General features: G+C 39.1%; 2 protein-coding genes across 2 annotated transcripts; one reads left to right on the top strand and one right to left on the bottom strand.

Annotated features, from left to right (window-relative positions):
- Positions 1-4115: 4115 nt before the first annotated feature.
- Positions 4116-9403, bottom strand: mtx3 (metaxin 3). Its single transcript, XM_030791204.1, has 9 exons — positions 9311-9403; positions 8445-8514; positions 7142-7218; positions 6932-7024; positions 6640-6822; positions 5687-5763; positions 5234-5391; positions 4664-4752; positions 4116-4214 (listed from the first exon to the last, which is right to left on the bottom strand). The coding sequence occupies exons 1-9, from the start codon at positions 9401-9403 to the stop codon at positions 4116-4118; spliced, it is 939 nt and encodes a 312-aa protein (XP_030647064.1).
- Positions 9404-10822: 1419 nt separating this feature from the next.
- thbs4a (thrombospondin 4a) lies at positions 10823-20670 on the top strand. The gene is made up of 22 exons (XM_030791786.1): positions 10823-10901; positions 11692-11889; positions 12192-12439; positions 12548-12650; positions 12759-12841; positions 12949-13003; positions 13240-13379; positions 13987-14124; positions 14488-14565; positions 14751-14903; positions 15145-15249; positions 15347-15454; positions 15542-15701; positions 16782-16900; positions 17776-17828; positions 17933-18114; positions 18428-18606; positions 18827-18875; positions 19037-19233; positions 19577-19749; positions 20034-20173; positions 20618-20670. Exons 1-22 carry the CDS (start codon positions 10823-10825, stop codon positions 20668-20670), a joined length of 2793 nt encoding a protein of 930 aa, XP_030647646.1.
- The last annotated feature ends 1168 nt before the right edge of the window (positions 20671-21838 follow it).

Below are 21838 nucleotides of genomic sequence, written 5' to 3'. Positions count from 1 at the left end.
GAGGACTATAGCCCCATAAAGTAGATTATTTTTGTATTTGTATGAATGACTGAAATTAATAAACTGTCACTGATTGGAAAATACCTGATCTTTCAGCAGGTCGGCAGGACAAAATAATCAGAAGTAAAATGATATGTCTGTCTTATGGATTTAATAACACCACCAGGAAAAAGTAGAAATTACATAGGATTTTGAAAAAGTGGGCTTTAGTTTGATGTCACTTGCTTTTTTTTTCTTCTCCATGTCTTAGATAGACCTCACTGACTAATCTTAACGATCTGTTTTTGGAAATGGATGGCAGTGTCTGTGAACCATTTATGGGACCCTTCAGTTAAAATGAGGGTATGGTCTTACATCACACAGTGGTAACTGTAAAAGTCTGGCGTATTCAACATGTGACAATACGAGTCTGCATATGGCATTTTCAAGATGTTGCTCTGACCACACAAGGCTTAACCAGCTCAAAATAAACTAGAGATATTCACCACTAGATGACAGCACTGGCCAGTTACAATTTCACCCTTTTCATCTTCACCACCGGAAAGAACTCTGCCTGGTAAATTTTTAGATTCTGTAAGTTTAAAAGGTAACTGTAGAAGCAGAGTATACATTTTTAAGTCTTAAAATTGAAATGTGTGAGAAATAAATGAAAATGGCTTTTTTGAAACAGCCAAACGACATCAAAAATCACACTGGATATATAATATGAAGTCAGACATAAAACACTGGATTGTGTTTACAAGCAGTGAAGACCTTGGATGGACAGTAGCATTCATGGACAGTGAAATCAGACAAAAACATCTGACAGGTGGAACATTTTGTTCCACGCAGACAAAACACAGTGACATCTCCTCACACGGGCATGTGCCCGCAAACATGTGAAATAGGAGGGGAATAAAAAGATATCTTTAAACTGGACTAAGGGACATGCAGTATTATATAAATTCAGCCAGATGAATTCAGCACTAAAACAATAGAGGTTCTTGATTATGTTTTCAATTTCATTCAATTTCATTCCCTCCCTTTGTGTTAGTAGTTTTTCTGTTTGTATGGAAAAGGCTGTTTACCTTCTATTGCTATGGAAAAAAGGGGCCTCTTCCCCAAGGAAAAATAAATAGATAAATAAGAAAAGAAAAAGAAAAAGCCAAGAGAAGGTTGAGGGCATCTCGTGGTTTTAGACAATAATTAAGAGGTTACAGTTGTGTAGTCACATTCACGCCACATCCTCATGGACCAGCCCTCTCTCCTTGTCGTTACATAAGTTCTGGTAAAAGAGGAGACTGAGATCAACACTCTCATCTGTGTTGTTTCCATCTCGCACATGCCTGTACACGCAGGGGTGTGGCAGATTAGGACGCCGCCTAATGACTTCCATGTGACATCCCGCTAAAAAAAAAAAAAAAAAATCCTGCTTTGTAATTTCTGTTTGGAGACTCTTTAGACTCTCCTCTTAAATTTTGGAGAGACTATGAATGGGAATAAAAATGTAATGGAAAAACAAAACTTCTCAGTGTTACGCATTGACCTCTGTCTATTTTGAGCGAGACTCGTGGAAAAAGAGCCGAATGTGAATAGAAGACCTTTAAGGAACTCTGTACCACAAATTACACCACGATACAAGCATTGTATCATTTCAGCTCTGAATGGCATTGGTAAATTTGACCACAAAGAAAAGCAACCATGTACATATTGCCTTGAATTCTTTTTTTCACAATGCTAGTTAGTCCACAAATGACGTCAATTTCGGAGGCATCTTCTTTTTTTTTTAACCAAAACTTTATTTATTGCATATTATTATAATATAATGTCACTTGCACTGTTGTCATGTATATATATGTATTGGAAAACCTTCATATGAGAACAATGAAAGTGACAGTTAATGATACTGTTTTTATGCAGACTGTTCCCTGTGATCATTTCAAAAGTCAATATAATTTTAAAACAACAGCATATCGCAGTACAAATCATTTGAGGGCTTTTCTTTTAAATCAGCAACTGAAAAAACATAAAAGGTCAGTAGTGTGGTTGACCTTTATGAGGGAGAGACCTGGCTAACTCTTCCAAAATAAATAAATGACACAAAAACACATCTGATTCTGTTCCATAAAAATGATCACACTACATTGTAATGTTCATGTGCAATACCATGTAATATTTAATGGGGAAAGTGGTCAAATATTGGAAATGGAGTTAGTTTAGATTGGACCATTTTTGTCTCTGAGAAAGCAACTCAATTTCTCTGGCAGTAAAACGAAACATTTCCACAGCACTGACACTGGTTTTAAGGCATCACGTCCTAATCAAACGAAATTGGTTTTAGAAATATCACTATGGCATTTTCATTAAAAGTGGTAAAGAGATTCCTTGCCATCTACAGTGAGTTACATGGTCACACAGTAAATGATGAATTAAAAGAAAAGGCACACAAAACACAAACACTAAAGGTCAGTTGGAGTTTAGCCTCCCACACTGGGGCAGAAATTCAACAAAAGCCTCAGAAGCGCAACAACGTCTTACAGAAAGTTCACGAAAATTAAACTGTTCCCCAAAAAAAGGCAGTAATCTGTAACGTGTTGTGATGACATGAAAGGAAGTAAAAAACGTTTGGAATGCCCCATGCTTATTATTTTGGAAATGTATATAGGCACAATGAAGAGACATGGAAGAAACTGTTGATCTGGTCACGCGTTTTTTTCCGAAGCCTTTGGATAACTCTGCTGCCCAAGAGGCTGCTGTTGTACACGTCACATCTCACAGAATTCTTACGCCTTTCTTTTCAGGTAACGCACAACCACATTTAGTTTAAATAAAGAAAACGATCTACTTAATCATCCTATTTCATAATCATTGCTATGCAGTCTTAAAAGTCTTGAGTCATCCTGAATAATGTACAAATGTGCAAAATAAAAGTGTAAGCAAGTAAACGATACATGACAAGGAACAATCTGGCCATTGACAGCTTACACAGTATAGCAACTGCGCTCTTTCAAATAACAGAGGTTGTATTGTAATGCACTTTAGCCATTGGTACAAAGATTAGACTTCTTCAGCAAGAGAGGCCAGCCACTGCAAATAAACAGATTCCCCTGGCTCCTTAAAAAAAAAAAAAAAAAAAAGTCAGGTTCCCTTTTTAAAAAATGACTAGTTTTCGTGCTTCAACAATCAGTTTAGCCTCTTACTATGGTTTAAAGTGAGCCTTTCTTGCTGTCCTGTTTATGATATATGGATGACATCATTTGAAATGATGCTGTTTCAGAAATGAAACAAATTTAAACCGAGAAATTTTCTGTGCGCAATATTAACAATGTCTAATGGGCAGTGGCATATAAACTATTATGGGAGTCAAGTAATTTTGTCTTGCTGGGACAACAACAACAACAATACAGGTCTCTATAATGTTAAAAACACAAAAAAATAGTGCTTAAAAGTGCATGCTTAATGCAAACATTTTAAAGGTTCAGCTTTATACTCCTCAGCATTCTGAATATGTGTGTTATCAATTCAAGAGTTTTCCTATTACTCCATTCTCACTGGATCATTCTGCCCCTATTAACCACATTTGTTGATCGAACAAACATTTTTCCCTTCTTTTCATTAGGGGAAAAAAAAGGTATTAATTTGAAACACGACCAGTGAATTCCCTAGTGAGGTTTCAAAAGTTCTTTTTGGACCATCTCTCAAGGCAGTAAATGATTACCTAATCATTTACTGATCATTCAACTCTAATAACTATTTTTCCCCCCCTTAAAAAAAAAACAAACAAAATCAATGAAGTCTGATATTTCTTACACAGACAAAGGGGATATTTCGCAATGCATCAACTCGTGCTTCAACAGGAACGTGTTTCAATTTTTTTAAGCATTTGACTCAAGCCCCTTGTGAGCAGTTCAAGCAGAATGGTCCTGACTTGGTACGACTCCAGACACATCTGACGTGGTCCAAATTCAACATGACTAAACAGCTTTTCGTCAAAGTCTGGCGCTGTAATTTTTGCAGTAGTTTAGGAGATAGCTTCAAAATCCTGTCAGATAATAATAACGATGATAATAAATAAATTTAAAAAAAAAAAAAAAAGGCAAAAAAAAAGAGCAGTAAGTCATTTTCCAGAAGGTTCCTCAGGCTGGTGTCAAGTTCTTCTCATTGGACAAAGCTGAGGGTTTGGGCTTGGTTCTGTGCGGCCTGTGTTGAGGACTGCTGCGTAGATTGTCATCCATCTGCAAACCACAGAGAAGTCACACTCATAGCAGAGAGAAAAAGAAAAGACATGTGCACACAGGTCATTTGTGATTAAAGTCCTGTAGAATCTTATTTTAATACGACATATTTTTAGTGAAAATTTACGGCTGAGGCTTTGGGGCTAGGGTCATTAGAGCTAAAGACCGGTCTCTTTTATTACCTGACATGGGCTGTTTTTTGACAGCTGCCATAACTGATTCTGTCTGGCAATAAGAATTTTTACTTAAGTTAGCGGAAAGTTAACAACCATAGATGATCTGTTCGACCCCTAAAGGTCTAAAAATACTCAAGGGTCAATATGCTTTTCAGCTTATGGTGCATCGCATATGGGAACCCAAACCTAAAATTTCCCTACTAGCAGAATGGGCTACAGTAGCTCTTCGCTGAGGCAATCTACAAGGAAAACATGCATGTGTCTGGTCAGGACCTTCTCGAGAAGGTTGGATTCTTTGTTAACGAGCTGTGTCAGTTTCTGGAGGTTTGCGTCCACCGTCTCCTGACTGGACGGAGGGGAGCCTAATCAAAGAGGCAGAGAGAGAGAGAGAGAGAGAGAGAGAGAGAGAGAGAGAGAGAGAGAGAGAGAGGGGAAAAAAGTAGGAAAAGACAAGCTTTCCAAAGAATACCAGAAGCTTTCAATCATGTGCCTAAAATTAGTGTAGCTTGAGAGGACAGGGCACAGCCTCTTAAGACTGCAAGCCAATAACACAGACAGGTCAGAAATGTTTACAGCCAAACAGAAATACGAATCGCTAACTGATTTGTACTTGTTATAAGCATACAAGCATGCATAATTATAATGATGTTTATTGTTAAATAATGTGTCAAAAGATTACGATTAATGGAAATGAGAAAAGTTTATTAAGTTATAAGTAACCCATATACATGTTTAAAGTCCCAAGAGGCATTATGATACAGACATTGGGTGCGTTTTAGGGAGAAACATATGGGTCAAAGGTTAAAAATCGGAGTACGGATTACGGCTCGTCCCTTATCTTACCAGGCGTGCCATCGGTGAAGTAGTTTTTGAGGATAGCGTTGCAGAATTGGCACAGATTGGTCAGCTGTTTCAGATGATTCTGGAGCTGACCGCTGGGAAGGTTGGCTTTGTGCAGAGGGGCGATGTAGCCGAAGACAAAGGCATCCAGGCTCGTAGGCCTAAGAGAGACGACCCGAAATGTTTTTAAACCCTGACTGCTGTGAGGGAGTTCTGTGTAGACTCCGTGAAGATGCTCCTGGAGAGTATGTAGTCAACATCCTAATAACACGGCTGGTCCATATTTTTTTTTTTTTTTTTCTACTTACATTCCTCTGAAATTTCCAAAACCTGGATTGTGTTAACATCAGCGTTTTGTTATGTCAATATTTTTTTTTTATGTGGTTAAACAAATGCAAGATCCCAACTGGTATAATCTAAACCACTGAATTCTCATAATTCCATCCCAAGACTTACGTGTTTCCAAAGAAGTAATGTGCCGTTCCCAGTCTGTGAGACAGCAAATTCAGGCACTCCTTGGCTTCACTGTATATCTGACAAGACATCATCAAAATGAACCAAAATGTTACACAACGTAAAGCATCACAAAACAACAAAAGTTTTCAATGCCCTTGGTGAAAAAAAAAAAGAAAATAAAGAAAATAAAAACATGATGTGAATATGACTGTGTTTAAATAAAAGGTTATATAAAAATCAGGGTCTGCTCTTGTAGAGTGTGTGCCAGTGTTGCTATTTCTGAAATGTTCTAAATGTTTTATTGTCACAAAGCGTTCTCGACGGTCGTTTGACTACAGAAGTCCCCAGAGGTCTTCTGTTTTGACTGAGTTCAGGATGTACATGATGAGCAGACGTTAAGAGAAACGTTGGCAGACGTGTGCGTCTGCGTAAACAGCTTGGCCTGTCTGAACGCTGAGGTCATAAACCCGCGCAGGCACCAACGCTCTGTGACCAGCTGAGATTCTCCCTTTTTCCCCTCCACCGAGAGCTAAACCGTTTTCCAGCTGCTTCAGTTCAACAGCACATACACTTAACAGACAGGCTCTGAAAATTCTCACTTCACGTGACAGTGCAAGACACACACGTTACTGTAAACTGATTATCATGTGTAGTATTAGGAGTCACACGTGTATGCATGATGTCATGTATTTATATGTATCAGGTTTGGGTTTTATATAATTTGCCTGTGTTAAAATGTCAATGAATATTACCTGGAAGACCTCTAATATATTTTTAATGATCCACTGATTTGTTAGCGAAGTAGAACTTCATTAAGTAATTAATAAGGACCAGATTTTTATTTTAAAGTGTATAAGTGTGCGTAAAAATAATTCAAGATGCATAACTGACGAGTGCTCTTCTCTTATCTTAACCTTAATCTCGTAATCCGAGTGTGGGAAGAGTTATTGTACCTTTCCCTCGACTTCAGCGATGCTGTGAAGGGGAGCCTCTCCTTTGGTTAGCAAGATCCGCGAAAGCGCTAACGTCGCGTGGCGAGCCGGGACAAAGAAGTTTAACGGAAATGGCGAGTGTGATGAAAACCATGGCCTGGTCAGGTTACTGTAGTTCTCGCTGTCCACCCAAAATGTGTGAAGCTAAAAAAACCAAAAACACAAGTATGGGATAAGCCTCATGAAACAACATATGAATTTTCGGTAATTCTCCAAGACTAACGTAAAGTGCGGACCAATGTCTTAGACCTACCAATGCTGGTCGCAATTTCTCCTCCACTAGGGCAATGTAAGCCATGGTGTCGGCTCCCTGTTTGGCAGTTAAGTCGTAATCAGCATTGAACCTCTGTAGGGGATGGGAAGAGAATGGATAAAGATTAGTCAAACAAACAAACAAACAAACAAAAACAAACACACAAATAAATAAGATTTCCTGCGTAGGCTGGGGGGGCAGGGGTGTTACCTGTTTTCTCAGATAGTTGAGAATATATGTAGGCTCTGTTACCGTGGCACCGTCATGATGCAGCTGTGGTACAGTTGCTGTGGAAACAAAGGCAGTTTCATTGTACATGTCTTGTGAGCTGGAAATGTATAGCAAAATACAACAACGAAGGGGGTATTCTACAGGAAACATCAGTGCTACTGTGTCAATGCATTCCAGTAACTTCTCACATCCCAGGCATACATCTTAGTCACATACTATGGTTGTCATCAAGGACATATACTACCATGTGTGTATCGGTTTTGTACCGAAACTGGAAATTGTGGTTCTGGAGTTCACGGTTCGGTTTGCAGTATGTGTCTAGCAAATTATGGATTTTTTTTTTTTTTTTTTTTAAATTTGGGTGAACATTCCACACTGTGCTTTTGAATAAGAACAGTATTAATCATAATTTAAAGCCGGCAGGCGTTTTCTTTTTCCTTTGCATTTCTCACTGCAAGAAAACAGACGCATTGTGCAGAGCACGCTGTGTTCGTATGCTTTAACTCAGTGGTTCTCAATCCTGCCCCTGGGGAACCCCTGCTCTGCATATCTTCTATCTATCCTTGCTCTGAGCATATCTGATTAGTGTGATTAAAATGCTCCTTATAAAATCAGGTGTGCTCAGCCAATCAAAAGTGCCACTGTTGAATTCAGTAAGGTAGGTAGAGCAGGAAAAGACGTCTAGAGCAGGGGACCCCAGGATCAGGTTTGAGAACTACTGCTTTAACTGACTGGTTGATTAAAACACAAGGTGGTCGAGGTTAGTTTTTGTGATATAAGTAACCCACATACATGCTTAAGAAGACGATGATAAAGCTTAAAGCAAAATGCACTCATATTTAGATGTATTTTACTTGTTATAGAGAAAAGTTTCAAAATAATCTCTGCTCAAGTTTAGTTTTCTTCCAGTCATTTTGTAGTAGAAGACCCTTACAGTAATTGAAGATTAGTTTTCTTTCATTCTCATTTTTTGGAGAGTTTTGGTTCTGCTTGTATTAAACCTGTTCTTTTTGTGTTGAATTTGCAAGCCTATATGTTTAACAAAAAAGAAAGAATAACCTCTGAGTTAGTTCTGAGTTGGTTCAATTTTTTTTCAAACCAAACTATGAAACAAACTGAACAATGGCCAAAAAACCAAGGTATAAATGGAAACATCATTAGGGTGAACTGTCCTACCTCTATATATACAGCAGCCTCAGTGACAACAACAACAACAACAACAACAGCGACAATGAGGACAAAGGGCAGAGCAAACAAACAACAGCAAAGTGAAATACATTACTTGTAATTGTTCTCCACGTCCAGTCAATTGGCTTCGCTATCAGGTTTGCACCAGCAAATTTTGCATAGGCCTAAGGGAGCAAATTGAGTCAGTGCAAGATTAATGCAAAGATGAACAAACCAGTATAAACTTGTTACACTATATGAGAAAACCAATGAAACACGTGATAAACACTAAGGGTATGCTAATTAAAATATAAGACAAAGCAAAACTGTGTTTGAAGTACAATACTGGGCGGGATATCTAAACACATAAGAGGGTTAATGATCTAACCAGGGGGTTTTCACAAATCTAGCGAGGGCAAAAAGGACTAGAAGCTCTACGAAAGGGGGTCGTCTAAAACTTTTGTTCTGCTAATTTAGAGATGAACCAGCAAACTGCAAAATATTCTGAAAGATACAACGTTGTTGGAGACTTTTCAAAATGGATATTTCTGAGGACAGTAAAGATTCCCTTAGAAGCTGACCTTGAAAAGACTATACAGCTGTGGGGTAAAGCAGTCGACTAGCGTTAGCAAGCCTGTGATACTCTCTCATTACCTTGACATTACAGGTATCTGTTAGCGTGTTCGTTAAAAGAAGAAAAGTACAGATATCACAGACAGCACTAGAGTCACTTACTATAAACGTAGCATTGACGTTGTTAGGTACCAAGGTACTTATAACGGCGCTGTTTACCACGGAGGATGGATTGACATAGCTAGCGTTTTGCTAGCCAGCTGACTTAACCCATCCACTTTCGCTAGCCATCGATTTTTCAAAAAGGCGTCCTTCAAGCAATCTGGCAAGAGAACACTCCTGCATTTCACCTGCACTACAATGCATACGAGTATTTCATTTTGCCCAAATCTAATCGTGTTCACTTACCAACACAATGAGAGACTCTGTGTGAACGGACGGCAAGTCCCAGTCGCCTCCCCAGCAAAGCAGCTCCATGGGAGTCGCCATATTTGTTTCCATGGTCATACTGTCAATAGCTTTGTAGCTTCCCTTGACTGCGTGTGTGAACAAATGATATTGCCACTCTATCAAAATAGCAAATGAATAAGTAAAAGTAAAAGCATGTAGATGATTTAAATACATATATTTATGTATTTAGCATATGTTTGTATTTACTAATAACACAATATAGTCAATAAATATCAATACCATATGTATGATTTACATACACGTTTATGCATTTAATATAGGTTTTTATTTACCAGTAACACCATCTAATGATAAAAACGTCCTAATAATAATCTGTATTAATTTTAAAGAAAATAGTTTTTTTTGTTGTTGTTGTACCCTCAGTTTGTTCCTTTTTTTTAAGGGGGGGGGGGGGTGGGTGGGTATGGGGTATTTTTACTGGCTCATAAAATAAAGTAATAAAAAGTAAAATCAATAAAAAGCTTTTGTTTAGAATTTTAGACAGAGGAAGCTGCTGTAATACTTGTCCTGTATAGCTATTCCCCCGTGGACCCAATACCACCCAAACAAAACAATGTCCAAGAGGAGCGGGCATGAGGCCAGGTCATTCCTGTAAATATAAAATGAAACACAAGACTTCCTTTGCAGGGGTAAACGTCATTTTATTGCACAATTTCCAAGGAAACTCTTAAACACTTATAGGGAAACAGTGCACCTGAAGGATATCACACACTGCATTACACACCTCAGAAATCAGCTTTCACGATGCCTGTCTACATGTTGGTGTTGGTTTGTGCGAACAAAAAAAGCTTGTTATTTTGTATTGAGATGATTACATGACATACTGGTTTCATGGAAGGACAGAATAAACACAATTCAGTCGGAAGCCACATTCAGGGTGGAATATGGTAATACGGCTTGGAATAAAAAAAAAAAAGAAAACGGTGAAGTGATTTTTAAACACAGTGTAGCCACAGAGACTCATGGCAAGACAAATCCTCTTATTCCACCGACCAACATCATTCTCTGATTACTTTCTACCGATTATCAGTGGTTCTGTCTTTCTTCTTTCCATACAAGTGCTGTGTAACTTGGAGTAATGCACATGCGCATTAGCATTCCAGAAAACAACAGACCATTACAAGTTTCAGCACAGAAAAAAAAAGAAAGAAAAAAGTCCAGATATCTGAGGCTGCACATCCGACTTTCTTACGGGATCCAGATCCAGATTCTGGGAACAAGACTGAAGGAGCGTGTTGGAGGAGGGACTTGGTGATACCTTCCATGTAAAAAAGCCATCTGAAAAGCATAAATCTCTCGCACACCTATCTGGTTCTCATTTTGCTGCAAGACTGCATCTCAGCCTAAGGGGAAAGGAGTCTGTCTGTACTGATACACTGACCTTGTAAAATAAAGAACAGAGTTACTATACGGCGGTGGAAAATAAGGCATCGCAAAAATAGCTTAAATATGAATGAGTGGATAAGACTTTTATTTATTTCCCAGGTGGCTCTACAGTTGTCATTGAGTGTGAAAGCTCAGGGGATTGGTAAGTAGGTTAACATTTATCTTCTTCTTTCGTTGGCAGGTAGCAACAGTGTCTCTTATTATATATCATTTTATCATCAGAATTGGAGAGGTTTTAAAATGATTGTGCTTTTGTGCTGAGATCAAATGCATCTTTTACTTGTAAACTGATGAGAGAAAACCAAAGAAAGATTCTGTTTCTGACTGCAAAACACTAAGAATATTACCTTAATGTGAAAGATGTCGTCACAAACTTTGTAAAATGTCAAAATAAATCTCTGCATGCTATTTGGTTATTCAGGTCATGGATTAGTGGCATTTAGCTATTTTGCAGGCAACACTCCATAAAGTTCTAAATGACCAAAAACACAGCAGGGATTCTGTGGTACACAGAAGTTAAAACAGGTGTGATTTCAAACACTTAATAAATCAGTGTGCTTGAGGTAAAATCTGGGAAAAAAGCAGCCTATTAAAAACTTTTAACAGAGCCCATGAGTATGCCTGCAGTGATGAAAAGAGATTATATATATATTCTCTATATTCTAAACTATAAATTATTTTAAAAAAGTTAGATATATTCTTTTTGTCAAAAAGGGATGCACTGGTGATCACATCAAATATATCTAACAATACCAACCAGATTAAGTGCTTATGAATGCCTGGAATTCCTTGGATGCCTAAATGAAGAATAAATAATCTCTTAGAGAGAGCACTGAGGAGATAATATGAATAAAATGAATTAATGGAAGGAATACCTGGATTGGTTTTGATTATGATTGTTTTTGCTTTTTTTTCCCCCCTTTCCCTGTCAGTCTATGATCTCCTCGTGTCCCCGGATTGTTTACCTGATCTCCTGCAAGGAGGACTAAAGTCAAAGAATGTTGATGAAGTTTTTATACTGTCCACCTTCCAACTACAGACCAAAGCTCCAACACGTGTTTTTCGCATCTACAATCCCTTAGATAACAGTGATTATTTTGATTTCACTGTGCATGGGAAATTGAACAAAGGTAGGTACGCTCTTGTCCTGCACGGATACTCTGAAATATCGTGGCTTAAAATCTGTTTGGAAAACGGTAACACTGCAAAATGCTTCATCCACTTTAGACGAATAAGATGCCTTATGTATGAAACTTCAGGAAAAATGATATAGATTGACAAGAAGTTTCAGAAGGGGTTTTGTTCTCAAGAAGACATTGTTTCGACCTCATGTCCACTTTGATAAGTTACCGCACTGACTCTCTCTCTCTTTCTCTCTCCCCTTTTTGATATTTTCCTGTCTTCTCCTCTCCAAACTCTTTTTGTCCAACAGTATCAATGAAATATTTGAAAAGCAACGATAAGATGGGCTCTGCAAACTTTATCAAAGTGCCAGTGGCGGACAGTCAGCCCCACCACGTTATGATCCACGTACGAGGCCTGAGGAAAGGCAGTCCTAGCATGGCCCTCTACGTCGACTGCCGATTGGTGGAAATCGTGCAGGATTTGCCTGCTGCCTTCCTGGGACTCACACCAGGAAATAAAAAGGTCGCCCTGAAGACTATGCCATCCACAGCACAGGTACGTTGGCATAAAAGAGATTGTAACTTCACTACCTGTCCGAGCACGATTGATCTGACTTCACCTTTGAGTGCTCAGGTTGTGAAGAAGAACTACTTTACATTACAGGACAAGCTGATAGATCTCAAGATTGTCCTCGATGACTCCATTGAGAATGTCGTGACCCTCCAGGACTGCAGCACATACCAGAGTGAATCATTGCAACTGCTGGGTGAGGTCTTTTGTGCTATCTCGGACTGTTTTTTTTTTTTTTTTTGACTGAGTGGCAAACTGGGTTCCTGCAGAGGTAATAATTGGGCTCTCTGTTCATTCCTTACAGGACTGACCTCTCAGCTAGATCCCGGTTCAATGCTGAAACTTGTGGAGATGATGCAAGAAATGAAACAGATGCTAAGACAACAGGTTCTGTGAATTTTTGTCAAATGAGTTTTACTGACAGTGTCTTACACATTTGGTCAAAAGAGAGGTCTTCCTAATCTCATTTTCCCCTCATTCTTTCATTACAACAGATGGATGAAACCGCATTTCTGAAAAAGAGAATGACAGAATGCATGCCGTGCGGTGGTAAGATTTTAGGCTTTAATTAGTATGATGCACCTCTAGAGAAAATCCTTTCAGTTGGTTTCAAAACTGTTTACTTTTTGTTCATGCAAGCCGCTTGGATAAGTCGGCATAATGAGGATGATGATTCTCTAAGGCAGATTAAATGAACCTTTGTTGAATCATGCTATGAAAGTCAAGATTTTGTTTTTATTTTTCCTCAGACCATCCAAATGTACCCCAGGAACTTAGGAAACGAGAGCCCAAGGAAAAAACAAAGTGTGATCCAGGGGTCTGTTTTGAACAAAGCATGTGTATCCCAACAGAGAATGGTTTTGAATGTGCTCCTTGTCCAGTGGGTTACACTGGAGACGGGGTGCATTGTGATGATGTTGATGAGGTGAGACTTGGGAAATTTTCTTTTCTCTCAACATATAGTTTATAATTATAATTTGGTATCTGACCAACATGATGTATTGAAGATATAACACAGCTGCAGCTGAGATGTAAGTCTGTTGTCTTTTGTTGACATAAAACGTAACTACATTTGCACTTTAAAATCCAGAAGCCTGTCTATGATTTAGAGATGTACTCTGAGTTCATCATCAGCCAACATAACAATGACAAATACACATTGACTAATTTTCCCCAAGGAACATGAATGAGACTTTTAAAAGCCTCTCTCCTTTTTTTTCTTTCCATGGACGATGCCATAATTTTGTTTCAAAATCAGACTAAACATAGAAAATCTCTGAGTTAAGACTAGAGAGTAATGGAAGCCATCCAAGCGTTGCTCTCTCACATTGAGTATGGGCGTCTTGGAGCAATTAAGATTTCAGAGTCAACAATGATGGAAAAACGTGACTCTGATTGCTCTCCAGAGCTTATTTTTCTACCATTCGCTTTCAGGGAGTTGTCACAAAACCACAGTAAATATTTATTTGATGGTTTGGGCTTTTGAGGTCGGAGTCAAAAAACACTCTGTCTGGTGGATTGTGTGTTTGCAGTGCAAGTTTAATCCCTGTTTCCCTGGCGTGAGATGCGTCAACACTGCTCCAGGCTTCAGGTGTGAGAACTGCCCAGTAGGATACACTGGTCCAGAGATTCAGGGCGTGGGCATAGATTATGCTAAATCGAACAAACAGGTTGGTCACTTAACCACAGAGAGTGCACTTTAGCATGTTAGCCACTGTTTTCACCTTTCCCAGATGCCACTGATGAGATTATAGTTGAGACCAGCAGAGATAATGTAGCTGAGATACCTCATCTTATCCCATTTGAGTTGTAGTTCAACATTTTATGTACAGTCAGTTCTATGCACAAGAATCCTTATCCACTCTCAGTTATGTCATACTGATCAAAATTTTAAAACCCAAGAGAGCAAAACTAAAGATGAAATCTTATTTACTGTGAAGGCCACTTGATTAAGACTCCATCTGCTTTATGCTGAATGTCTAAAAAGGTTGCTGGATTGCATTAGTATGACAGTCATTGTAATTTCTCAACAGATCTGTAATGATATAGACGAATGCCAGGTCCTTGAAAACGGTGGCTGCACGCCCAATTCGCACTGCCATAACACAGAGGTAAGACCACCTGGCGCGTTCACCAAGCCACACCCCCCCCCCCCCCACCCACCGTAGCATCCTAGCTTTGTATTTTCAAATGCTTAACTATTCAAGCTGTTAAGCTGTTGTATTGTTAATGAAAAGAGATAAGTGTGGAATATTTATGAATTTTGATAAGTAGTTTCAGACTTTCTCTCCCGTAGGGTTCGTACTACTGCGGAGCATGCAAAGACGGCTTCACCGGTGACCAAACTAGAGGTTGCCGTGGAGAGCGGGTATGCGGCAATGGCAAAGAGAATCCATGCGATCCGAATGCTGAGTGTATCGTAGAGAGAGATGGGAGCATCAGCTGCAGGGTGAGATCTCCAAACGATAAAGACATTTCTTCACAGTGAGACACAAAGCAATAGGTTATGACTGAACAGTAGGCATGTTAAAGCCATAACGTACAGAGCTCATACGGCTCATAACTTATTCATCACACCCTCCTTCTAAAAAAAAAATAATGAAGTGTGCCCGAGTAAAAAGTTTGACGGCGACAGCAAATTTATTTACATTTGACGTTGAACAGCTGTGAAGTTGTTGATTGTCCGTTAGTGTAACATCGGATGGGCAGGCGACGGTTACATCTGTGGAAAGGACACGGACATTGATGACACCCCTGACCGGAAGCTGGAATGTACAGGACCCAATTGCAGAAAGGTGATAATCGGCAGTCTCTGATCATCTTTAGACTTTCTTTGACTGCGGTCAAAGCATATTAACAATCAGTTAATTTTGCATGAATTTTAAATCTCAGGACAACTGCAAGTATGTGCCTAACTCTGGTCAAGAAGACGCAGACAATGATGGCAAAGGAGATTCATGTGACGAGGATGCAGACAACGATGGCATTTATAACGAACAGGTACGAACTGTTAACCGCTGAGTCCCTAAACCACAGATGTCTGGTGTCAAGACAGATAAACTGTATTTCTGTCTACGCTCATTGTAGGACAACTGTTGGCTGAAGCCAAACGTGGACCAGAAGAACAGCGATAAAGATCTCCATGGTGATGCTTGTGATAACTGCCGCTTGGTGGACAATCCGGATCAGCGTGATACTGATCAAGATGGACTGGGAGATGCTTGTGATGACGACATGGATGGGGATGGTGATTCAATTCAGTTCAGCTCACTTAATCTCAGTGCAGTTTCTTTTTCATTGAATCCAAATCAGTTCTAGTGACTTCTGATTCAGTTCTGTTCTATTCCATTCAGTCAGTTTTATACAGTTAAACTGGGCTTATTTCGACCCAGTGGCAGCTGTGGTAAATCTTCTGAATACCTGTATATGATATTTAGAATATACTCATTTATATGCCCTTAACACTTGCCTCTTTACCTTCTGGCCTCCTCCTCAGAACTTCCAGTGTGTGTGTGTGTGTGTGTGTGTTTGACTGAATGTATCTGTTTCAAGCAGTGTAGCATTGTGTGTTACACTGAAAAAATCTTTTCTGTCTGCCTGTTTTTCATCCAAATTTTCTTTGGCTTAGGTCATTTTTATTGGGGGAAAACAGAAGCATACGCACCGTGTGCTTCTGTTTTTGAACTGGCATTTAAAAACACTTTTCAACGACTTTCTTGATAGGTGTTCAGGTGACTCATATCGTAGACCTATACCGGTATTTAAGTCTGTCTGACCCGCCATATTGATAATGTGCTTTTAAATGAACAATTATTTATTCCAGTATAAAATATGGGGGGAAAAAAGTTGAGTCCAGACAGAACTTCACATTTGCACTTCTCCAGACACTTGACTAGAGCTTTTGGAGCTTGGTCATGTCTCCTTGTGCAAAACCACATTTCCAATGTGAACCCTTTCCAAGAACTGATGACCAGTGGAAACTATTTCTACAACTGCTTCATGGAAAGAGTGCCACCTTGTGACATATAGCTTGGAAAAACAAGAGTACACAAAGGCATACAGTATTCCAGACAAGCTACCATCTCTTCCTAAGAATTTTCTTTCTCGGGAACTTGGATTTTAAGGCATTATGTCTAAAAGGGCAGCAATCTGTAATCTTTTGAAGCTAAGGAACATTATGTAATGTGTTTGCTCACTCTAGACCACAAGCAATTGGCGTAACCTTCCTCTTTCATGTGCTAGCTGTCTGGTTTTTGTTTTTTTTATCCACAAAATTAAAATACACAGCGGTGCTGATTGGTCAGAGAGACTCTGTTCTGTCTGCCAGGTCTTAAGAACATTCTGGATAACTGCCAGAGAGTTCCAAACCCTGACCAGCTGGACCGAGACGGTGATGGCGTCGGTGATGCTTGTGATAGCTGCCCAGATGTTCCAAACCCCAACCAGGTTGAGCACATGGCTAAAACATTTGTTTACATTTGACACTGACAAATGGCCAAATTTAAACAAAATATTTACCCTTTAGTCTTCTTGCCATCATGTTCCTACTGTAAAACAACTAGGGAAACTGAACTGAAACATTCCACTGGGTGCTATACCTTTATATATATATATATATATCTTTATATACACACACACACACATACACACACACATACATACATATATGTATGTATGTATATGTATATGTGTGTGTGTGTGTGTGTGTGTGTGTGTATATATATATATGTTTGTGTGTGTGTGTGTGTGTGTGTATACACACACACACATAAAGGTGTTATTATATAAGTTTCCAATTGCTAATATTAGCGTCCCTGTAACAGGTAATAATGACAGTGAATATGGGTCCAGGAACTCCAAGAACTGAACTTGCCAAACTTTGGCCTTATATAAAGTGTCCGGCTAAGGATGCCAAATGTGAGAGTCTTGATACTGTACAGTAACAGCCAGTGGAAAGCACCACCATGTTCTTACTTTTGAAGTAAGAACATGGTGGTGAAAGAATTAAAAAATGGTGCGCCCTGACTTTAAGTTTGCTTAGTAGTTTTGCAATCAATGACTCTACGATCAATGACTCTGTAATTAAGGACTCTTCAATCAGAGATGCTAAATGCCAGTTTTTGGTCAGTGTTTTAAAACACTTTCATTCTGCGGTATCGTTTTTCAATAGCAGGGAGTTAGAGATGAAATGAGTTTGAATAACAGAAAGCAAATCTTAGAAGCAGAGGCTGCTTTAACAAATAAGATCACAAACAGATCCATCAGAACTATGGCTAAATAAAGTTCTGCTCGTTTTAACGTCTTTTTCTCTATTTCAACAGTCTGACGTTGACGACGATCTGGTGGGAGACACGTGCGACACGAACATTGACACGTAGGCCTATGTCACAACCGACACGCGTTTTCAGGCATTTGATATCAGCCAGTCTGATGTTTCTGGACACCTCTTGACGCGAAGCACATTCGTTTGTGTTGCAGAGACGGGGACGGACATCAGAACACCAGAGATAACTGCCCAACTGTCATAAACAGCTCACAGCTGGACACCGACAAAGATGGCGCCGGAGATGAGTGCGATGATGACGATGATAACGACGGTATTCCCGACATAAAGGACAACTGCCGCCTGGTACCCAATCCAGACCAGAAAGACGAAAACAGTACGTAACACGCCCGTGCGTTTCATTACCGTATGTTTCATTATCATGGCAACGTACAAAGGCAAATGAAACATTTGAAGACATGTGGGATTTATTTAATACTGATACTTGGCAACGTGGTCTACTTAGGACAGTAATTAACCTTTTCTTTTTAGAGGATTCTGTGGTCACATGTCAGTATCTAAGAAAATTATTCAATTTATTATTTAAATTTAAGGTTATTTTTGTACAGTTCTTAAAAACACTGTGAAAGAATTCTGGGTGGGTTAATATACTTTGTATGAATGTTTTTTTTTTAAATGCCCTTAAACAGGGGATGGTATTGGTGATGCATGCACTGGGGACTTTGACAAAGATCATGTTATTGATCGGATTGATAACTGCCCGGAGAATGCTGAGATCACCCTGACAGACTTCCGGGCCTATCAGACCGTTGTCCTGGATCCAGAGGGAGAAGCCCAGATCGATCCCAACTGGGTCGTCCTCAATCAGGTCCATTAATAATAAATGTGAATTACTGATCAGTCACCTGCCACGCCACAGTTGACATTAGTGTGGTAACAAAGCCTGATCCTTGAACATCAAGGTTTAGCCCCAAGTTATTGTAAGACTACTGAACAAGCTTTTTTGTAAAAACATATCAAACAGAATTGTAAAAATATGATATTTGTAATATATGTGTTTTTAATATATACATGCATTGCTCCATCAGGGTATGGAGATTGTCCAGACAATGAACAGTGATCCTGGACTTGCTGTGGGTACGTGTTTATCTTATAACGTCTTCCTCAAGGTCATGAAATATTTACCACTGAGAAACTAACATAACGTGAAAACTGTAAAAAAAAAAAAAAAAAAAAAATAATAATAATTCTGGAGTCGTTGTAGTGCCAAAAGTTTGAAATTCGCGGTGAATTCTCAGGGTACACGGCCTTCAACGGTGTCGACTTCGAGGGCACTTTCCACGTCAACACGGTGACGGACGACGACTACGCCGGCTTCATCTTCGGCTACCAGGACTCGTCCAGTTTCTATGTGGTGATGTGGAAACAGACAGAGCAGACCTACTGGCAGGCGGTGCCCTTCAGGGCTGTGGCAGAGCCTGGCATTCAGCTGAAGGTTCACCGACATTTTATGCTAATGTCCATGCTAATTTTGGTTATGCTTGGAATTTTGCATTAGAGCTTTACTTTTTTTTAACGCTCGTTTTGACAAGGATAGTCAAGTTGACCTCAACAACTTCTTTCACAAATAATTCTGGGTTGATAACTGGACAAATAGTAATTGGAGCGCCCTCTTGTGCATTCTTTTGGTATATCACAAGAATTAGCAAAGGTACATTCATGTTTATAGTGCAGTCAAGTCTCTTACAACTCTCGCCAGTTAGCTGAAAATTCAGATTTTATTGTAAAGTTTGACAGTGTCAGATTCCATTTATGGTGGTCTGCTTGTCTGTGTTCAGGCAGTGAAATCTAAGACAGGACCTGGAGAATTCCTGAGGAATTCACTCTGGCACACAGGAGACACTAATGACCAGGTCCGCCTTCTGTGGAAAGACCCACGCAACGTAGGCTGGAAAGACAAGGTGTCCTATCGATGGAGCCTACAGCACCGGCCTCAGGTTGGATACATCAGGTAATACATCTGCAGTACTGACCAAATGAAGTGCTTCTTCTGTCATAGAGGTTAGCTCAGCATACACTGCTTTATTTACTTTCATTTTATTTGATCATTCATATCCACAACATGCTAGTTTAGGAATCAGATCTCTTCTAGCGTGTGGTGTGATTCCCTTGATTAGAGTGCAACTTGGTTTATAGTTCATTTACTTAACTTAGCCATCTGTCAGATCATAAATAAGTTATGAAACTGTGAAGAAAAAAAAAAACTCTTGGTTTTGGGTGTTTTGCTGTGAACAGGGTGCGGTTCTATGAGGGCCCCAGTTTGGTGGCTGATTCAGGAGTGGTTGTTGACACCAGCATGAGAGGTGGACGTCTGGGTGTGTTCTGCTTCTCACAGGAAAACATCATCTGGTCCAACCTGCGGTATCGCTGCAATGGTGAGGGGAAGTTAAAATATTGTGGTCTGATAGTAATCTGACATAGTCTTGTAATCGTTGATAAGTAATCAAAGTCAGATAAATCTAATGTAATGATTATAATTCAGTGTGAGTACAATCTGTATATCCCCTTAGAACATTTATTGCATTTCTGTGTAAAAACACAGTGGCACAGTATTGTTGTTAGACTGTTGTTAATATTGAAAAAGCATAGGCCAAATAACTCACCTTATGAGTTAAGTCAGTCAAGTAATTTGATGTGTAATTTTAATCTGATGCAGTGTAAGAGAGCCAATAAATCTAAAATGTTTAATGTTGAAAGTTGTTACACATTTTGCCAAAAGAGGAAAGAAAGAAAGAATTTGGATGTTGAAATGAAAAAGAAAGTGCCTTCATTTTATGATCTGATCCTATCTCACCCCCCCCCCCCCCCTTTTTTTTAAGACACGATTCCTGAGGATTTTGAGGTGTACCGTACTCAGCACATCCAGGGGTGAAGGTGACGGCGAAAGCGGGACGTTCCTGACGTGAAGTGCCTGATTCCACAGCAGCAAGCGGAAAAGCTGGAATTCTGTCCATACAAGCAACAAATGTCTAATGTCAAATATGGAGCAGTGGTTTGTCTTACAGAAAATAATTTTGCTCCCGTCATGTATGCATTCATTACCTATGCACAACGCACTGTCAGAAATGAGAGCTGTAATCATAGTCATACATATTTTTTTTTTTAATGAACGTGCTTAATATGCAATCTGAGGTGAGCGAGATCTTTAGCACTGCTATGTCTGCAACGTGCTGGCTTTTTTTTTTATGCCGTTTTTGAGTGGAGTTGGTATTATGTCTGAGAAGCATTCTGTTGCAGTAATTCATGAGGATGAATTTAATAATGGAAATGTGCTGTCATTAATGCATGATGGTGTCATTTTGTCTTTATACGTAGCATGCAGTACATCACACAGCATGTTCAAGATATTCCAATGGTTTGCAGAGGAAGAAAAAAAAAGGACAATGTTTTGTTTATTGTTGTCTTTTTTTTTTTATTGAAAGAACAAACATTTGAAAAACGTTTTATAAGTTTGGTCGTGCACAGTCCCAGGCTCATAATGCATGTGCACACAGCCAGCTATGCTCACGGTTTTTTTTTCTCTTAAAAATCTGGTTTTTGTTTTTCATATTGTTAAAAAAAAAAAAAAAAAAAAAGGAAAAGAAAGAACAATAAACCCAAAGACGTGTCACGACAAAACGGCACACTTACAAAAAAAAACTGCCTTTTTTTTTTTTTTTGGAAGTATTGTGGTTTATTTTCATGCAAAAGTAGCCCGAAAACATTTTACAGCGAGCCATATAAATCTTTGTGTGGCTCATGGACTTTAGTGGTCATTGGAAATATTACAGTAAACGTGGCCAGCGGTCACCTGCAGGAAATGATTATTTGTAATCTGTTGCACATAGACACAGTTGTAACACCATCAGAGAGCACCAAAATAATTCACAGGTATCATATTTGAAGATGAAATTATAAAAAAAATGACCAAATTCCAAGAATACCATTCACTGTGGTGAAAGGCAAGCTCTACTAGGTTTTAAGATTTGATTTTTGGCATTCAAGTCTAAACTGTTGTTATATTTTATCTTATACATCAATATAAAATATTTTTAATTATC

Source organism: Chanos chanos, chromosome 14 (genome assembly GCF_902362185.1).
Source record: "Chanos chanos chromosome 14, fChaCha1.1, whole genome shotgun sequence".
In the NCBI taxonomy this organism is placed as follows: Eukaryota; Metazoa; Chordata; class Actinopteri; order Gonorynchiformes; family Chanidae; genus Chanos; species Chanos chanos.
The sequence above is the reverse complement of the archived record's forward strand: the minus strand, read 5'-3'. Positions and strand labels throughout refer to the sequence as shown.

Coding starts and splice junctions, on each gene's coding strand:
- mtx3 (XM_030791204.1), bottom strand. CDS start 9,403: ATGGAAACAAATATGGCGACTCCCATGGAGCTGCTTTGCTGGGGAGGC. Junction 5,764..6,639: donor TCGCTGAAGTCGAGGGAAAG/GTACAATAACTC, acceptor ATGTCTTGTCAG/ATATACAGTGAAGCCAAGGA. Junction 4,753..5,233: donor CTTCACCGATGGCACGCCTG/GTAAGATAAGGG, acceptor CTCTTTGATTAG/GCTCCCCTCCGTCCAGTCAG.
- thbs4a (XM_030791786.1), top strand. CDS start 10,823: ATGAATGAGTGGATAAGACTTTTATTTATTTCCCAGGTGGCTCTACAG. Junction 17,829..17,932: donor TGCGACACGAACATTGACAC/GTAGGCCTATGT, acceptor TTTGTGTTGCAG/AGACGGGGACGGACATCAGA. Junction 18,607..18,826: donor ACTGGGTCGTCCTCAATCAG/GTCCATTAATAA, acceptor TTGCTCCATCAG/GGTATGGAGATTGTCCAGAC.